This window comes from Hipposideros armiger, unplaced genomic scaffold (genome assembly GCF_001890085.2).
Source record: "Hipposideros armiger isolate ML-2016 unplaced genomic scaffold, ASM189008v1 scaffold_936, whole genome shotgun sequence".
Classification (NCBI taxonomy): domain Eukaryota; kingdom Metazoa; phylum Chordata; class Mammalia; order Chiroptera; family Hipposideridae; genus Hipposideros; species Hipposideros armiger.
Genome location: NW_017732286.1, coordinates 9,968 through 28,415, shown reverse-complemented (window position 1 = coordinate 28,415; position 18,448 = coordinate 9,968). Strand labels below are relative to the sequence as shown.

Below are 18,448 nucleotides of genomic sequence, written 5' to 3'. Positions count from 1 at the left end.
TCTATTTGATAAGGTCTTCACCCACACTGGGATTGTCATGACTTTTCAAAGCACAGGTTCTGGAGGATTTTTATGTGCTCTCAGTCTTCCGTGGGTAGTCAGGTTAGAAATGCTCTTTTTGGCTAGGACTCTTGCGATTTCTAACTGCTGAAGCCATCGTTTCTCTTTAAAAGCACTGTAAGAAAACAAGACTTAATTTATAAAGAAGTCCAATCTTGTCCCATTTATAGTTGAAATGATGGAACTCTTCAGGTTGATTTTGTAGCTGTGGCTAGTTCCTTGTGAAGCTGTGGGAATGGTATTTCCCCAAGGCAGTACAAACTAGAAGCTTAGAACCCACACCTAGAAACAGAAAGCCACTCAACCCTTTGGGTTGAGACTTTTTCTATCTGTTCCATCTAGGCATCCCTATACATAACATATTCCCTGACCTATTCTCGCTTCTCCTTCTTCTCCCCCACCACAAAGACACGTTATTTTTCATTGGTAAGATACTAAATATTTTCACAGATTTTAACTGAAATGCAATGAAACAATGTGTTATGATAGCTACAAGGATAGCGAAGTCACTGTGTGTTTACTTGTAAATTTGAATGTGACTACTCCTACTTTGTAGAATGCAAATGTGATTTACTACAGAGGGGTTTTATATTAGACTCCCTTGAATATTGGAATTTTGCAACAATCTATCCTTTGTCCCCCTCTCTTTTTTTCTGCACCCTCATCCTGGAGGGCACAACTCAGTGGCCCATGTGGGGATCGAACTGGCCACCTTGGTGTTATGAGCCCTATGCTCTAACCAACTGAGCTAACCTCTACTTGGCTTCTTTTCCTTACCACCACCCCTTTGGTCTGACAAAAATCTGTAAATTTAAAGGGTTTTCACTCACTGTACCAGGAGCAACTTTGCACAAAAGTACCTTAGTGTTTCAAACGTTTAAACTAGATCCAAGTTTGCCTGATTCACCTTTAAAGTTCTGGATCAACTCCTTGCTTTACCTCAATGGCTCTGGCTCCTTGGGCCCTCTAAATGGAATTAAACCATCAGTGATGTTCATAAAATCAAGTCCTAAGCCTTAAGGAAATCACTGGGGCACTTTTAGCTGTTCCCCGTATCCCGCCTGACTTGACTTAAAGTCCTCGGTCTCCCTTTCTGACTGGTGTATACCTGGGCTCCTCCCAGGCTCAGCGCTAATCCCAATTCTCTCCCTGGCTTTTGAACTCTGGCTTTCCTGCATTCATTCAGAAACTATTTGTTGAGCACTCACTATGTGCCAAGCACTATTCTACATGCCCAAGAAACAAAAAAGTGAATAAAACACACAGGGTCCCTGCCCTCATGGAACTTATGTTCTAGTGAGGAGGCAAACACACACACAGAGGGCTACTGTATTGTAATATCAGACTGTGATAGCACAATGAATAAAAACAAAGCAGAGCTGGAGGGAGGGTGTAAAGGCTGGCACCTCCCGGGTCAGTTTCTTCTTTAATGGCCCCTGCCTCATTGCCAGGACCAGACAGTGCTCGGTGAGGGTGCGAGAGTGGCCTAAGTAGGCATTTTTGTCCCCGAGTCATCATTTCCTGGGCTCCTGGCACCTACCCAGGAGAGTAGTTACTATCACCCTGACAGGCAAGTGCATACTCATCAGCAGTGCTCCTTGCTCCAGAATTATTTTGCCTCCACTTGTTGGACATTTGCTCGGCCTCTCTGAACACTGGGACCTGCTGCACATCTGGAGGCTCCTGAGCAGACCTGGGAACTCCTGTCACTTCCCGTGTCTCTCTAGAGGCGGGAGCAGAGCACTATGGGCCGTGCTGCTGGAGCAGTGGCCGAGAGTCTCCGTGCTCTCAGAACCCCACCCTTACCTTGACTAGCTCAAAAGACAAGAGCTCTCCTTGCATCCACCCTGTCCTTCATTCCTTATCGTATGCAATCTACCACCAAGGCCTCTCAGTTTCTTTCTTACATTTGTCTCCAGCCCATCCACTTCTCTCCATTACCCAAATCCCTCCTGTAGGGCAGTCTGCCACCACCTCTCCTCTGGACCCCTGCAGGTGCCATCTGGATTTGCAGAATCCTAGTTCTACACTGTAGCCAAAATGGTGTTTAAAAACCCTGAAGCTAATCAGGTCAAACCCTTCAAAGCTCCCTTGTTGTTTTTAGACTAAATCTGCCCAATCCTTCATAGGGACCCCTGCCTACCTCTCCACGTTTGTCTCATACTTCTCTCTCTTCGCTCAAGCACATCTTTCTATTTAACAGATGTTCCATGAGCTCCAACCACAAGGCGTTTGCACAGCCATTTCCTCTACCTGGAGCACTCCTCTCCACTCTTCCTTCACCCCGTTAACCCCTACTTCAGAATTCAGCTCAAGCATTTTCGTAGGGAGGTCAGAGCCCCTGGGAGACTGCCATAGACCCTCTCCCTCCAAGTGCCTCTCTTTCACAGCACTTTCCTCAGTTAGCCCGGGTGATGATGCCCATCACACCCTACTGGACAGTTGGCTTCACAAGTGCAGGACTGTATCTGTGTAGGGAGACCAACTGTCCTGGTTTGCCCAGGACTGATGGATTTCTCAGGAAATAAGACTTTCAGTGCTAAAACAAGGGAAGTCACCCAACCACTATATTTCCAGCTCAGTAAATATCTATTGAATGAATAACCATTAATAACCATTCAGTGGGCCATCAGCCTAACCACCTAACTGAATCTCAGTGTTTCTTTTCAGCATAGGCATTCCCAGCTCAGGGAGGAAAGAGAAGTATCACTATACCCACCTCTCTCTGGCTTCTCTGCATTCATTAACAACTATTTACTGACCACTTACTATATGCCAGACACTGTGCTAGAGATACAAAGCAAACAAAAGAATCAAGATTCTCGCCCACCTGGATGGGTCATGGAATTCAATGTCCCTCAGCTGCAGGTGAGGTGTCATTGTAGGCAAGCTCATCTGGGAGGCTGGACCCTCAGAATTCAGCCATCCCTCTGACCTGTGCATGAGGCTGAAGGCCGGCTGATGCCTCCCTTTGAAGCTCTTGTGGGCTCTCTCTCTCATCCAAAGCACAACTGAGGAGAGGGTGGGATGTAACTCATCTCCTGCACATGGTGCTCAGGAATGCACGAGAACAGGGCTCTGTGTAATGTCTGTACTTTCCCAGGGCCATGTGCTCACCTACGCAAAATGTCCAGGCTTGACAGTAAAGGGAGATCCCAGAGCCTTAGCCTGTGCTACCTCTGTGCCCTGGCACCTAATGGGGAGGCTGGGGAGGGACAGGGAAAAGGCAGTTTATATCCATGAGGAACCAAAGAAAGGAAATATCTGTTCCGCATCCATTACAAGGTATTCTTGAGAGTGTTCCAGCAACTGAATCGCACCAGACTTCCTCCTGGTTGGGGCAGGGGGTACTCCTGACAGCCTATTCTCAGGGAAGGGTGACTCATAACACAGTGCCACACAAAATGACGCTGAGAGTCTTTGTCAGGCTCTCTCCTTCACTCACGACTATGGTTCCCCGTGAGCCTCGCCCCTCCCAGCTATAGATATGTAATTAACGCCGAAGCAGCCTCTCTTCCTCTATAAATGGGTATAACTTGGTACAGTCTTTTAGGAAGGTGACTTAGCAGTATGTATATGTCCTTTGAACAAGCAATTTCACTTCATGGAAGTATCCTATAGAAATGCTTCCACAAATGAATAAGTATTATATATAAAAGAATCTATTGCACCACTGTTATCATGGTGAAAAACTAGAAACAACTTGACAGTAAATCAAGTGGTCAGGAACATCTGATGGCTCCTTTACTGACCCTGGTCCAGTTTCCCCGGGTTACCATCATGACGGTTTACATTAGGTTCCCCCTGGCTCCTGGCTATGATACTAGCTCGGTGAGAGTGGGTCCGGCCATCGAGATAGTGCATGTCCACTCCTCTAATTTGTGTCTTTTTGGCACAAGAGCTGTACTGGTCTTTTAGTAGTAAGAGCTCAGATCATCTGACTGCCTGGCTTGACTGGTGGTTCCAGGCACAGGAACCAGACAAAAGAGCTGCAGGGGTATGAAGAGTGCAGGTTCCCTGCAGAGGGACGTGGGACAGATCCTGGGAAAGCTGACACGGAAAGGGGAGAAAACAGATGGGAAGAAAGTGGAAAGTTCAAATAGAGGGGAGGTAGAAACAATAAAGTTGGAAAGAGAATTTGCTAGCTGTACCGTTGCCAGAGGAAGTGCAAACTCAGATGGACCACCGTTGCGTCTGTGAGCCTCCCTGAGGCACTGACCTCTTTCTCTAACACGTGTTCCCAGCTTTTCCTCCTCAACCTTGCGATTGCTTCCCTCTGATAACGCTAATCTTTATAAAATATGCCTACACAAACAGCATGCTGGTACCTCTTTGGAAAACTGTTTGGAGGCGTTTATTCAAACTATACACAGTAGACACTGGCAGCCTTTCTCATCTCAAACCACACACACACCCACCTTATATACAGATATTTTTTCACATTTCCATCCTGCCTAGCCCTGCACCGGGCCATCATAAGTACTTATTGGGTGCCTGAAAAATCAGCTCATTTTTAACATACATCTGTTGATAAAACTAATCAGTATTTCCTTTCTTATATTTACAGCCTGATTTTAAGGACTATAAAATTTTTTCAATTAATCATTATCTAGTTTTTTTCTAGAATTTTAGATTATCTCTTGTTCTACGTTCTAGTCAGAGATACCTGACAAATTACAGAGATTGAAGCTATTAGGCAGTTTCTTCATTTACTGTCAATCTCATTATCCTGAAGTGTGCTAGTGTTAGAGCCCAAATTACTCTCACTGCTAGTTGGCAACAACCTAACTGAACTAAAGTAGAGCTGAACTAAAGACCAACACAGAAAGGCCACTAAACAATTTAGCCTTGTTTTTCTTTCCTTCTCGTAAATTGAGTAAGGAAAAATAGCCACTTATAAATCTATATTTCTACTGTAATATTGGCATGCAATAATACCTCATAAGTAGTGGATGGGACCTGAGATCTGATCAGAAGTGTTTTTTCAGTGAAATCTGATGACCAATATATAAAATTTTATCTTATGAACTGAATGTACCTGAAAAGTCCACTTCAGATACAGTTGTTTATGTCTTTAAATGTGATAGTGCATTACTTTTTTTTTTCTCCCCCACTACCACAAATTATGCAGTCGAGTTTCCCACATTTGGGGAAATCGCAGGGGTCAGCACATCCTGAGTGCAATGGATAAGCCTCGCCCTGGGAAGACCACCTTCGTGATCATGGTATATCCCCTGTCAGGTAAGTATATAGTGCATTACTTTTTAAACTTCCCTCAAATATTAATGTCAATTCTATGACCCTATCCAATGCAGATCTCCCCCAACCTGTATATTTTGCCCAGTAAGTCAACTGGGAGTCTTTGTGATTGTCATTAAATTGTTTCTTTCTTTTCTTCTACTTTCATTACTGTCCAGTCTTCCATGAAACCTTTCATTTCTCCCTCCCACATTTCAAGTTTCCCCCTTCTCCTTTTAACTATAATTAACAATTTCTTATTGGTTAAAAAAAAGGAAGCAGCAGCAAGGGACCTTATTCATCGATACAGTTCTTTTTACTGTGTCTCTTTTCTTTCTGAAAGCTTGTGGAGTAAAGTACCACACCAATTGGATTGGCCAATAACATCAGTGTTTTTAGTCCTAGATATGAGGCTAAGATGAGGTACTGGAAGCAGGGTATGCATGCATTGGAACAACCTGTGTCACACTACCGGCGGTGCCAAAAAAATGTATACAAGTGGACACTTTGGTCAACGTTGCTCAAGCAGTAGTTCGCCATAATCAGAAGTGTCTGGAAGCTGATGATAACCACTTTGAGCACCTCTTGTAATTGCAGAAGGCAAACGTGACTAGTGTTCATCTTTTGTTATTGGTATGTGTTGAGTATTACAATTCTAATACAGTTTTCCTTTCTTAAAATGTGTATACATTTTTTGGCACCCTCTGTATATGGCATTGTAGGGCTTCATGGACCATCCCCTGCACCTAGACCTGCTCTATTAAAGGTTAATCCTCGTATGTTTAAAGAGAAAGCATTACCTGGCCACAGCTAAGCAATAGATGGCGTTTTCTCTTAGAGTTCTCCCACTGTGCTCAGAGAAAGATGCAATGGAGGATCTGAGTAAAAAGTCAGTGCTGGGGGTTGCATAGTAAAAAGATGGATGTGAATAGCCCACTCTTGAAACCGGCGGGAGAGGGACTTGGGGGAGATATGTATTTTTTATGAGCTTTTCTTTTTTCCTAGCTCTGACAGTCATTTTTTTCTCATTTTGTTGTTGATGTCTTTGCAATTCAGAGAACATATTTGCATCTGATAGAGGAGGAAATGTGAAGGTTTGCTCTCTTGTGTCCCGCTGTGACATTGCCAAAGGATTGACGGGTTTCCTGCTTGCAGTTTGTACCCGGAGAGGTGGTAGCTTGCCAGTAGAGCTTTGTGAGTTTTTGTTCCCAGCCTGATGCCAATTCTTGGAGGTCATTTTTGGTTTGGTGAAACCATCCACCATCACAGTGTCCCCAACTCTTGCCCCAAAGACCCTTGCTCTGCAAACCTGGCTTTTATGAAGGTTGTGACTCTGAGCTCTGAGGATCCATTGTTTTATTTTAATATAGATTCTCATGGGGACTGAAATTTTCGGAAAAGAAACCGTGGACCACATTTTACCCAGTAGATATAATACGCAGTCTTTATGCTTGTGTTTGACTGTGATGGTCAGGGGAGTTTGTCCTGCTGCATTTTTGCATTCCAGGCACAGCACGCTGCAGTTGACAAAGGTCTTCAGAATCAACAGCTGGCCTGCTTCTGCAGCCGCATGAATGGGGCATTTAGAGACATCTGCATGAAGGGCGTCATGGCACCACGCTCGACAGGGATGGACACCGACTGCCTCGTTGGGCCGCACACCCTGCTTCAGAGCCCATTCGGTGAGCTCAATGTAGCCATGAAAGGCGGCTATGTACAGGGCCACCCTTTTCTGGAACCTGAACGAGTGAAACGGGTAGGAGTGGGGGAGGTTAGTCAGTCAGCAAACAGACAAATGTAGTCACACCAAATACCCGCAAAACATTCTAGTTAAAATGTTTGTTCCTTCCTAACTTTTACCTCAAATGTTTTCAGAAAAGGTATGGTAATACACAGGTCAACCTGCACAGCTCCTGCTTATTCCACGCTGCCCTCCCATGCATGTGTAAATCCTTCAAACTGGTTTCCTTGGAGCAGTTTTCTTTCTTAGGAAAATCAGGCGCTCAGGAAAAAATATTGAGCTTTGTATCAGTTGAAAGAGTACTGGAAGGAGTTCAGCATATTCTAGAAATTTGAAAGTTGTGTATGTTTGTTTGTTTTGTCTTTTCTAATCATCCTTATTTTCTGGCTTCTCAAAGTGTCTATTGCTATCTGATTGATCCCACTAGTTTGCCCTCCCAGCCCTCCATGCTCCACTACCAGGGCCATGGTCGCCTAACTGGTCTCCCACCTCCTCTTATCCCCTCCAGGCTATTCCTCACACAGTACTCAGTGATCTTTTTATCCCATGAACAGGAGGTGGCCTATCCTCTGATCCAAACCCTCCAGTAGCATCCCGCTGCAGTTGAGATTCTAACGCCTCACCTTGGCCGATAAGGCCCTTCATCATCTGGCCCCGGCCCCCTCTCCTGCCCCACCTCCCACCAGTCTCTTTCTGTTTCACTGCACTGCAGCCAACTGGCCTTCCTACTATCCTTTTAATACCCCATAAGGCATAAGTTGAATCATGTGTGAAGGCTGTTGAGAGAAATAAGAATTAAGGAGGCAAACCTAAGCATGGTACCACCAGGTATTGTCCAGGATACACTTGGGCAGGGCTATCTGACCCCATTGTAGAGATGGAGACAAGCTCGCCTGGTGTCATCCAAAATACACTTCCTATAACTAATTCTCCTCTTTCTGATTGCATGCTCACCACACCATCTTTTGTTGTGTGTGTGGCTTCCCATGCAATCTCCCTGTATGAGATAGGTGGTCTGCCCAGAACATGTGGGTCTCTAGGACCCTCTGACAGTTAGATATAGCTAATTAGAGTTATACAATAATACACTGGCATTTTGGTTCCCACATGAGTTTCTTTTGAAATTCATTAGTGCAGATCTGAATCTCTGAATCTGATCAGTTTTCCTGATTTGGGGAGAAGAGCATCCTCCTAGATGGACTGGCTGGCCTTTGCTTTCATCCTTAGCATTCATGTGGGAACTAGAGGTACTCTTGTTACTGAGACTAGTTGGTCTTGCCTCCTAAATATATTAGCTTGGTGCAAATGTAATTGTGGTTTTTGCGTTGTTGAAATTTGCCTTTGATATTGGAATAAGTTCTTAAATTAAATGCGGTTATGTTATATATTATTTTAATGCACATTTCTCGCTTTATGTTTTTGTGCTAATGACTTATTACTTGCTGTTTATTTTGTATGTATTTGAAACTGTGGAAATGATGTTAGACAAAAATCAAATTTGAGCAATTTTCTTATTCAAGTTCAAAATGGATCGTAAAGCAGCAGAGACAACTTGCAACATCAACAACACATTTAGCCCAGAAACTGCTAACGAACATACAGTGCAGTGGTAGTTCAAGAAGTTTTGCAAAGGAGAAAAGAGCTTTGAAGATGAGGAGTGTAGTGGCCAGCCATCGGAAGTTGACAACGACCAATTGAAAGCAACCATCGAAGCTGATCGTCTTACAACTACATGAGAAGTTGCTGAAGAACTCAACGTCGACCATTGTACAGTCATTTGGCATTTGAAGCAAATTTAAAGGTGAAAAAGCTCGATAAGTGGGTGCCTCATGAGCTGACCGCAAATCAAAAAAATCGTCGTTTTGAAGTGTCATCTTCTCTTATTCTACGCAACAACAATGAACCATTTCTTGATCAGATTGTGATATGTGATGAAAAGTGGATTTTATATGACAACTGGTGATGACTAGCTCAGTGGCTGGGCCAAGAAGAAGCTCCAAAGCACTTCCCAAAGCCAAACTAGCACCAAAAAAATGTCATGGTCACTGTTTGGTGGCCTGCTGCTGGTCTGATCCACTACAGCTTCCTGAATCCCGGCGAAACCATTACATCTGAGAAGTATGCTCAGCAAATCGATGAGATGCACCAAAAACTGCAACGCCTGCAGTCGGCATTGGTCAACAGAAAGGGCCCAATTCTTCTCCACAACAACACCGGACCACACGTCACACAATCAACGCTTCAAAAGTTGAACGAATTGGGCTACGAAGTTTTGTCTCATCCACCATATTCACCTGACCTCTCGCCAACCAACTACTACTTCTTCAAGTATCTAGACAACTTTTTGCAGGGAAAACACTTCCACAACCAGCAGGGTGCAGAAAATGGTTTCCAATAATTCATCAAATCCCAAAGCACAGATTTTTATGCTACAGGAATAACCAAACTTATTTCTCATTGGCAAAAATGTGTTGATTGTAATGGTTCCTATTTTGATTAATAAAGATATGTTTGAGCCTAGTTATAGTAATTTAAAATTCACGGTCCAAAACCGCGATTACTTTCGCACCAGCCTTAATATCTTTTTATAGTCTATTCTCTTAGTCCTAAACCTAGTTCAGGCTGACATCATCTCTGGATTATCTCCTTGTCTCCCTGTCTGCCACTATTCCTCATGCTGCAGCCAGAGCCAGCTTTCTAAAATGCAGATTTCATCATGGCCTTTTTCTACCTTCAAAGTCTTCCCAACACTTAAATAATCAATTTCAAATTCCTTCGCATTCCTATGGAGGCATGCATGAGCTGGACCCTTCTTACCTTTTCAGCCTCTGGCCACTAGCTCCATCTCAGTCTATGATCTGCCATGTGGAACTTCTTTCAGTTCCTTGAATCTATTCTCTCCTCTCCGCCTCCCCACCCCGCATCTTTGTACACATGGTTTCATCTGTTTTGGAACATGGTTTTCTTCTCCCTACCATTTACCTGAGTACCAACAATTCAGGTCTTAATTTGAATTCTCTTTCTCAGGATGATCCCCGAAGTCTAGTTAGTTCTCCATTCCATATATTCGCATATCACCTTGCACTATGCCTGTGTCGTAACACTTTTCATACTGAATAATAAAGGCAACAACACCGAACATTTATATGCTGCTTACCAGGTGCCAGACAGCTCTCTAAGTTCCTTATCATCACTAGGTCACTTAATCTTTAAAACAGTTCTCTGGATAAATACTATTATCATTCCCATTTTGTACAAGAGGACAATGAGGTACTGGATGACTATATAACCTGCCAAGTTTACTCAACTAAACACTGAGGGAGTGGGGCTTTGAACCTAGGCAGGTGGACACTGGAGTTTCTGTTCCCCCCACTGGGCTGTAAGCTTGCTGAGAGCATGGCTGTATCTTGTTTATTGCTGTATTCCTAGGACATTGTGTAATACGTAGCAAATGCTCAATAGATATTTGTTAATTGGGTAGAGGAATAAAAGGAGCTCTTCAACGTGATCATTCATACTCTCTGATCTCTTAGATTTCATTTAAATATTAAGTCAAGTGGAGATGGTTAAGCACATGAGCACTAGGGTTAATTGTCAGGACCCGTACCTGTTTGTGCCTTTGCTGGCTATGTGACATTGGGCTGTTTTCCTAACATTACTTTACTCATCTATAAAATGAGATGATATAGTACCTACCTAATACAATTGTTATAAATATAAAATTAGGTAATAAATATAACAGAGTGTTTGCTACAAAGTACTCAATAAATATTCACTATTAAAAGTAACAATGTAATAATACACCTGAAACTAACATACTAAAAAAACATTTTTAATAACAATGTAGCACAGCTATTTCTTTGAATTTAAAGCATAAAAAAAGGAATAATCACTACCCCCAAATAGAAATTAATTTAAAATATTTGAATATTTTATAAAATTGCAAAAGCTAGCTTTCCAATCTGTAGCTTCACAGAGCCCTTATCCTGGTGGGTGTGTGGGCTTCTGTGAAGCATAATTAAATCACCCACAAGGGGGCGCTGTTCTAAAACACAGAACCACTGAATGAATGGAAACCTAAAGGGAAGTGCAGTTTATGTTTTTAGGAAGCTGCAAAGATACATTCGAAAGTCCCCCTGCTTTTCTGAGCCTACCCTTCTCCACTGCCCCAGCAACACTTGTTCCGCTTCATGTACTGCAAAAGAATGAATGTTGTATTAAATGCAGTTTGAAAAATTACATAGGAGCTTAGGAAAAGGCAGCCAATTTTTTCAGCCTATCAATTAGCAAATAATGATGTTTTGTGTGTGTGTGTGTGTGTGTGTGTGTGTGTGTGTGTGTGTGTAGAATAATTGAATATGACAGTGTCAAGGTACTTATTCTGATAGTATTAAAAAGAGCTATTAAAAGTCTGATATCCAAACCAAAGTCAGCCACTTAACTGTTTCCCAAGGAATGTCTACCCAAATTACAACAATCCCTCCCCAAAGGCCGCAGCCCTGCCAGCATCCCAGCTGTCTCATTCCAGCAGGTATCTCAATAATGGCGTCAGTGGAGACATGCTAAGTGACACTGGCATGGAGCAGTATACCAGCTGTGGAGTGAACTTCAGACTCCAGGTCCTGTGGAGGTTTAGTAAAAATTACTTAAATTAATTTAGCATTTGCTTTATCCCCGTACTTAAGTACTGGTCCTTCATTTGATAAATAGCGTTGGACTTCAAGCTTTTGTCCGAGGAGACAACCCATCATAAATTCCTTCCATCCGTCCCAGACATCCAAGCGAAGTGTTGAGCCTATGGATGGAAAAGGCGGTTTATTGTCCCGTCCGTCATTGTGGTTTGGCAATCCATAAAACTTCTAAAGATAGTTGTCCCCAGACAGAGGCATGAGCTAGATGCAAAATGAAAAATAACCTTGGAGTGAGTAGACAGGGATGCTGAGGCCTATACTGATTTGGAAAAGCGTTTTATTTGGTTTTTGTGCACTTCCATTTTCTTTTCTGCCCAGTGATTGCATATAATGCAGAGATTTTTTTTTTTTGCAGCTATCTTAAAACAGTCCTGTGGACATTGACTCCATGATGATGTATATACCACCTTGTAAACTACAGCTATTATGTTATGTTAGATGAAACTAAAGAAACTGTGGCAGGACTTGGGTTTGCCTAAGATGAACTTGCTTCTCAGGCCTTTAGCTTACGAGTGGGCTGTGGGTGGAGATGGGTGGGCCTCTGTTCTAGCCTTCATTCTGTATTGTGAATGTCCACTGCTGCTGGAGGATTTATTACTTGCTCTGCAAAAGTTTACCTTCTTGGGCCAGCCGAGTGGCTCAGTTGGTTAAGAGTTAGCTTAAGAGCGTGAGCTCTGAGCAACAGGGCCACCGGTTCGATTCCCACGTGGGCCAGTGACGCTGTGCCCAAGCTGAGCTGTCGCTGAGTTGCCAACAGGTGGCAGGATGGCTCAGCTGGTGTAACAACAAGATTGCCTGTTCCGTGGTGGGCTATGCCCACCTGCAGCTAAGACTGAACTCGGCACCTTGAGCTGAGCTGCCACCCGGATGGCTCAGTGGATAGAGCATGCGCTCTTAACAACAAGGCTGATGGTTCAACTCCTGCATGAGATGGTGGCTATGCCCACCCGCAACTAAGATTGAACACAGCACCTTGAGCTTAGAGGCCACAAGCTGCCGACAGACGGCCAGATGGTGACTGGCGCCCTCCACAACGAAGATTAAAGAACAACAACTTGGCTGGTCCCCTTCCCCAATTCCCCAACACTGTTCCACTACCCCAATTCCCCAATAAAATCTTCAAAAAAAAAAAAGTTTACCTTCTTTCGATCCCATGACACCACATTCCCCTTGTTCCTCAGGCAGGAGTTTTCCAAGAGTCTTTCCCCAGCCTCATAATCTGCTCAAACTACACATTCCTACCCCATCTGGCCCTCCCTGACCCCTCTCACATCTGTCCAGGGCTCTCTGACCTTTCACCTGTCCTTGAGACACAACATGTCCACTCCCATCTCAGGACCTAAAGACTTACAATTCCTTTTGCTTCAAAGGGTAACAACCCAGATTTTCACAGGGGGGTGTCCTTAGTCCACTTTCTATTCAAGCGTCATGTCTTCTCAGAGGACCTTCTCGGCCACTGTAGCTAAAGTGATGTCTGCCACCACTGCCTCGTCCGCTCCAATATGCTTTACCCCATGACCTTATTTTAGCTTCAACATAGCCCCTGTCATCAGTACTTGAAATCATTTTATTTATGTGGAGATTGTTTTTCATGCCACCAATAAAAAGAAAGCTCCTTCAGGACTCACTGCACAGCCTGACACTTGGTAAGTGCTCATTAAATACCGGTTGGCTGACTAACAGGCAATATCAGTGACACGGAGGGCTTCACTGACCACCCATGTGCTACTCACGGCCAAGTCCAAATCTCCAGCCCAGGGCTCTGCTGCAGCTGTAGATTCCTTCTGTTGAGGACCTTGCCATCCAGTGCCTTGAGCTACCTTCATATTGTTCTAAGACATCCCGCCGTCTTTTCATCCCCAGCCTGCTTTTCCTCTTGCATTGTGTCTCAGTTTGTTGTGCCACTATCTTACTTGCTACTTAAGTTAGAAATTACGGAGTGGTTCTTTATCCTTTCTTTATTCTCATGCCCTACATCTGTATGGTTGCTGAGGCCTGACAATTTATCCCAGAAATGTTTAAGAACTCTGTTTCCTTGCCTCCATCTCAACCAGCTCCACCCTATTTCAGGCCGGGGTAATCTCTCCCCTAAATCTACTTGGAAAAGTTCCTAACAGCCTCCCCCTTCTTTATACAGGTCTCTGCTCAAATGTCATCTCCTTTTCTGGCTATCTAAAATAGCCTCCCCCACCTTACCACATCATTCTCCAGCCCCTTTTCCTCTTTCTTTTACTTCATAGTTCTTATTTCTATTTAAAATTTGATATTTTCCTGGTAACTTTATGGTGCTTGCCTACTGCACTGAAATGCAAGCTTCAGGAGCGCGGGAACCTTGCTACTCTTGCTCAAAGCTCTGTGCCTGCTTTGCCAGTGGTGCATGGCTCATGGAGAATGCACAGTAAATGTTCATTGAATGAAGTTCTGTCCCACCCCGAAATCCATTCTGGGCATGTGCTGCCCTCCCATCCATAGCAGGCCAGCAGGCACTTCTGTATACACAGCAGGCTGTTTCTGGCCTTGGGCGGTGGTAGTTGCTTCTTCTTCTTCTTCTTCTTCAAGATTTTTTTGGGGAATTGGGGGAGGAGAACAGTTGGGGAATTGAGAAAGGGGAACAGCCAAGTTGTTATCCTTCAATCTCAGTCATGGAGGGTGCAGCTAGCTCACCTCCAAGTCCAGTCGCGCTGCTCTGCTCAAGGTGCTGTGTTCAGTTACTTGTGGGTGGGCATAGCCACCATCCCATGTGGGAGTCAAACCGGCAGCCTTGTTGTTAAGAGCTTGCACTGTATACCCTGGGCCACCCAGGCAGCATCTCAGCATAAGGTGCTGAGTTCAGTCTTAGTTGCGAGCAGGTGTAGCCCACCATCTCGAGTAGGCAGCCTTGTTATTAGGAGCACGTGCTCTCACCAGCTGAGCCACCCTGCCACCTGTTGGCAGCTCAGCAGCAGCTCAGCTTGGGCGCAGCTCACTGGCCCAGGTGGGAATCAAACCGGCGACTCTGTTGCTCAAAGCTTGCACTCTTGAGCAAGCTCTTAACCAACTGAGCCCCTCGGCCAGCCCTGGGCTTCTTCTTTTGCTGCCCCTTCTGTCTGCATTCCCCTGACTCCTTCCCTGCCCCTTCCTACTGATAGTTTGTGGTGCAACACTGGCGTCACCTTTTCCAGGAAGCCCTACTTGAGTACACCAGCCTCTCACTTCTCCAAATAGGTTCCAGGGCTGCTCAACTGGCTGCCATAATATACTTTGAAACTCTTCGTCCTTGTATATACATTTCTGCTTTGCAACTGGCAGTTTGCAAACACTAATAGAGCACTCTTTGAGCCCAAGCATCATGTCTTACCCAGTCTGTGGGCTCAGTTTTAGTTATGCTCTTGGGTTGCAAGGAGGCCTTCAAGAAAATGGATTTATTCTGCTAAGACAATGACTGGAAATGGTGTGTGTTAGAAATCAAGGCTCCAGAATCTCTTTCATGCCCTCTATGTCTCTTTCCCTTTCTTTACTGACAGGCTGCCCTGCTTACAGTTCCTGTCCTATCACAACTTTGGCAAGCCTGTAACATTGGTTTGCCGTCACCCAACCTTACTTCATGCCGTCTTTCATTTCTGCCCATGCTGATAACCAGTTTTGTTTCTCTGCATTTCCCAATTTGAATTTACAAGACCAGTAATAATTAATGATAATAATATATTGAATATGAATAGCTAATATTCATTGAATGCTTATTATATGCTCTGCATTGTCCTAAGTACTTTATGTGAACAAGCTAATTTAAAATTCACAACAGCCCTAAGCAATAGGTTGTATTATTATCTCCATTTGACAGCTGAAGAAACTGAGGCATTATCAGATTGAGTAACTTGCCCAGGGTTTACATACCCAGTACGTAGTGAAACTGGGAGTTGGACCTGGGAAGCCTGGCCCCTATGCCCATGTTCCTGTCCTCTATGTCATACTTGTCTCCAAACAAGAATCTAGTTGGCTCAGCTGTGATAGCTGATGTCACTGGACAGGCTATGAATTCACTGCCTTTGAATCAATGTGATGGCTTTGGCAGTAGGGGCGGAGGTGTGTGTGTGACTTGGCTTATCCGTACATGTCTTCAGGCTCAGACACATAGTGGGTTCATAATAAATACTTGCAGGTAAGAAGGAAGGAAGGGAAAGAGGGAATAAGGGAGGGAAGAAGGGAGGAGGGAAGCTGGCCTCATTAGCATTTTGGAGGCATACAGAGCTTCTAAACATGCTTACTTTTGTTGGCTGGGATGTTGTAACACCAGTAATCTTGGTCACAGAATGCTGAAGATAAAAAGATCCTAAAAGACCAGCCCACTCAGTTGCCCCTTTCTATAGCCTAGGAAGCCGAAGCCCCAAGCTACGGAAGAATTGCCTGAAGTTCCCCAGCAAGCTGGGAGTAGAATTCGGCCTGGAATGTATGACTCTTTCTAATGCCTAGAAAGCTTCCTCCTTTCTGCTGCTTCTTTTCTTTCTTTCTTTCCTTTCTGCTTCCATCTCTTTCCCTTCTTGCCTCCCCTCCACAGGTAGACACACACCTGAGTATACGTTCTCTCTGCTGTTCCTTCCCTTTCTGTTTCTTCTGTGTTATGACCTGTAATCCTGAGATGGGGCTGTTCCTCTGTTACTTTGTACTTTGGTTTTGTATTTCTTGACTTTGGCCTTACGCTCCTTTGTGGGTTGATTCCTATAATATTTCCCATGCTGGTTTCCTCACAGAGCCTGATCTACACTATTGCCCCCCGCCCCGCTAACCTGCCTCCACCCCTGCAAATCTGGCCTCAGCTCGGAGAGGTCACTCTTTTTTGCTGGAGGATTATGTAGTTATTCTGTAGAGACCAAGTAGTGGTTCCGCAGATATCTGTAGGAATGCCTTGAGAAACATTGTCCAAAATATAGATCATTCTTGACAGAATAGATTTAGTTTCTCTAAAGTGTCTTGCTGCTTAAACTTTCTTATAAACTGTGTGATTCCTATGGGTGGCACTTGGAAACAAAGGACTTTAAACACTGTTATAAGTGCATTTATTTTCTCTCCTGACTTAAAGGATTTGCGATGTTTTTAGTTTACCATGATGCAGTGTGTTCAAGCTTGCTATGAATACACACTGTGAGACATTTACAGTGAAAAGTACCAAGGGCACCATCCTATAAAGGAAAGCCATTCATTCATTCACTCATTTGTTAGGCACACCTTGTTCCAGAAAGGATTAATTTCAGTTTATAAATACATATAAAATATAGACTGAATAATAAGCATACAAGCACATAGATAAACAAGAGGAAAGTAAGGGCCAGGATAGAGACATAGGAACTAGAAATGGGCTAAAATGAACATCTATCCCATATAAGTTGATACAAGAAAAGGTGTTTGTGTGTGCATATGTGTNTGTGTGTGTGTGTGTGTGTGTGTGTGTGTGTGTGTGTGTGTGTGTATGATGTGCCACTAAACTGCAAGTCACAGAATCGCAATTAGGGGATGTTTAGCTTTGATCAATTCTTGATAAGTTAATCATTAAGTATCCTCAGAAAAAAATATCTCCTAATCCCTTTATTACTTGTCTTCTTAATCCCTGCAACCTTCCTGTCTCCCTCCATTTCATTGAAACTGTTCCCTCTGAGTTCAGCCATGACCTTTAATCCACATCAAAAGCCCTAGTGCTGAGTTATAGCTGGTATCAGATATAGAAAGCAGTACCCATGTCAGTCTGGTAGTCCCTCAGGGTGTTGCAATCGAACATCTCCAAGCCGCTTGGAGTCCGGAGACAGAAGACACTCACGGGGAAGCCACATCTCAGAGCTATCAGTGTTCTCAGCTGAGACACTTTTTTACCAAGAAGGGAAGCATTCTCCAGTATTGGCATCGTCTCTTGGGTGACAGCATTGAACACATAAAGAGTGGGCTTATCTTCTTCCTGTTGGGGGAGAAAAAGAGGGAACTCAAGAATAAGCAGCATCTGGAGGTGGGACAGGGACAGACATTTCGGAGAGTGGCTCTAAGTGCCTCTAGCTACCACACATGGGTGCTCAGGATGAAAGCAAAGGCCAGAGAAGTCCCCTGACTTCTGGTCTGAGTCTTGCTCTTCTGCCTGAGGACATGAATGCATCTGCCTGCATTCAGCAAAGTGAAGGAGACCTGGCAGGGCTTTGAGATCCTTCTTACTTCTTAGTCTACAGACCCAAACACACAAGAGTGTTGATAATTTATATTAGTGATGCGTTTGAGGAGGCGTTAGTTTCAAAACAACTCCTCCATCATCCTGCACTTTAATTTGGAAATACTATGGATTCTAAACCTTCAATTAAAAAAATACTTTCTGTGTGGTTATCTCTGGAGAGTGAAACTGAGTTGCTTATCATTTTATGCTCTTCCTTGTCTCTATCATTTGATCTTTAAAAAAAATAACTATGCATTTACATTTATTATTTTAAAAAGGAAGTACTAAATATAAAAATGTCCTTTGTAAAAAAAAATGTCCTTTGTTCCTTTTATTTTGTAATCTAAATAGGAAAGCAAGTGGAACTGAAATGTCTGAAATAGAGTTAAGAAGGAAAGTTTGGGGAAAGTATTAATCCTTCTGTTAACAACAGTTAAATTAAGTCAAACCAAAACTAAAAACACAGGAAATGGGGAAAATGGGAAGGGGATGGGGAGGAAAAGATTACTAACATTTTCACTTTTCTAACAAAAAATGGCTTTACTTCCACTT

The 18,448-nt window shown here is 43.7% G+C and overlaps 1 protein-coding gene across 2 annotated transcripts; it reads right to left on the bottom strand.

Moving 5' to 3' along the window:
* On the bottom strand, window positions 1-17,655 carry ANKUB1 (ankyrin repeat and ubiquitin domain containing 1). 2 transcript variants are annotated; one of them, XM_019630709.1, is made up of 4 exons: window positions 17,519-17,655; window positions 11,720-11,834; window positions 6,099-7,037; window positions 1-175 (listed from the first exon to the last, which is right to left on the bottom strand). In XM_019630709.1, the coding sequence occupies exons 1-4, from the start codon at window positions 17,529-17,531 to the stop codon at window positions 46-48; spliced, it is 1,197 nt and encodes a 398-aa protein (XP_019486254.1). In that variant the 5' UTR covers window positions 17,532-17,655; the 3' UTR covers window positions 1-45. The 2 variants fall into 2 exon arrangements, with proteins under 2 accessions (XP_019486254.1, XP_019486253.1); XM_019630708.1 differs by having other exon boundaries at window positions 17,437-17,649.
* Window positions 17,656-18,448: the final 793 nt, after the last annotated feature.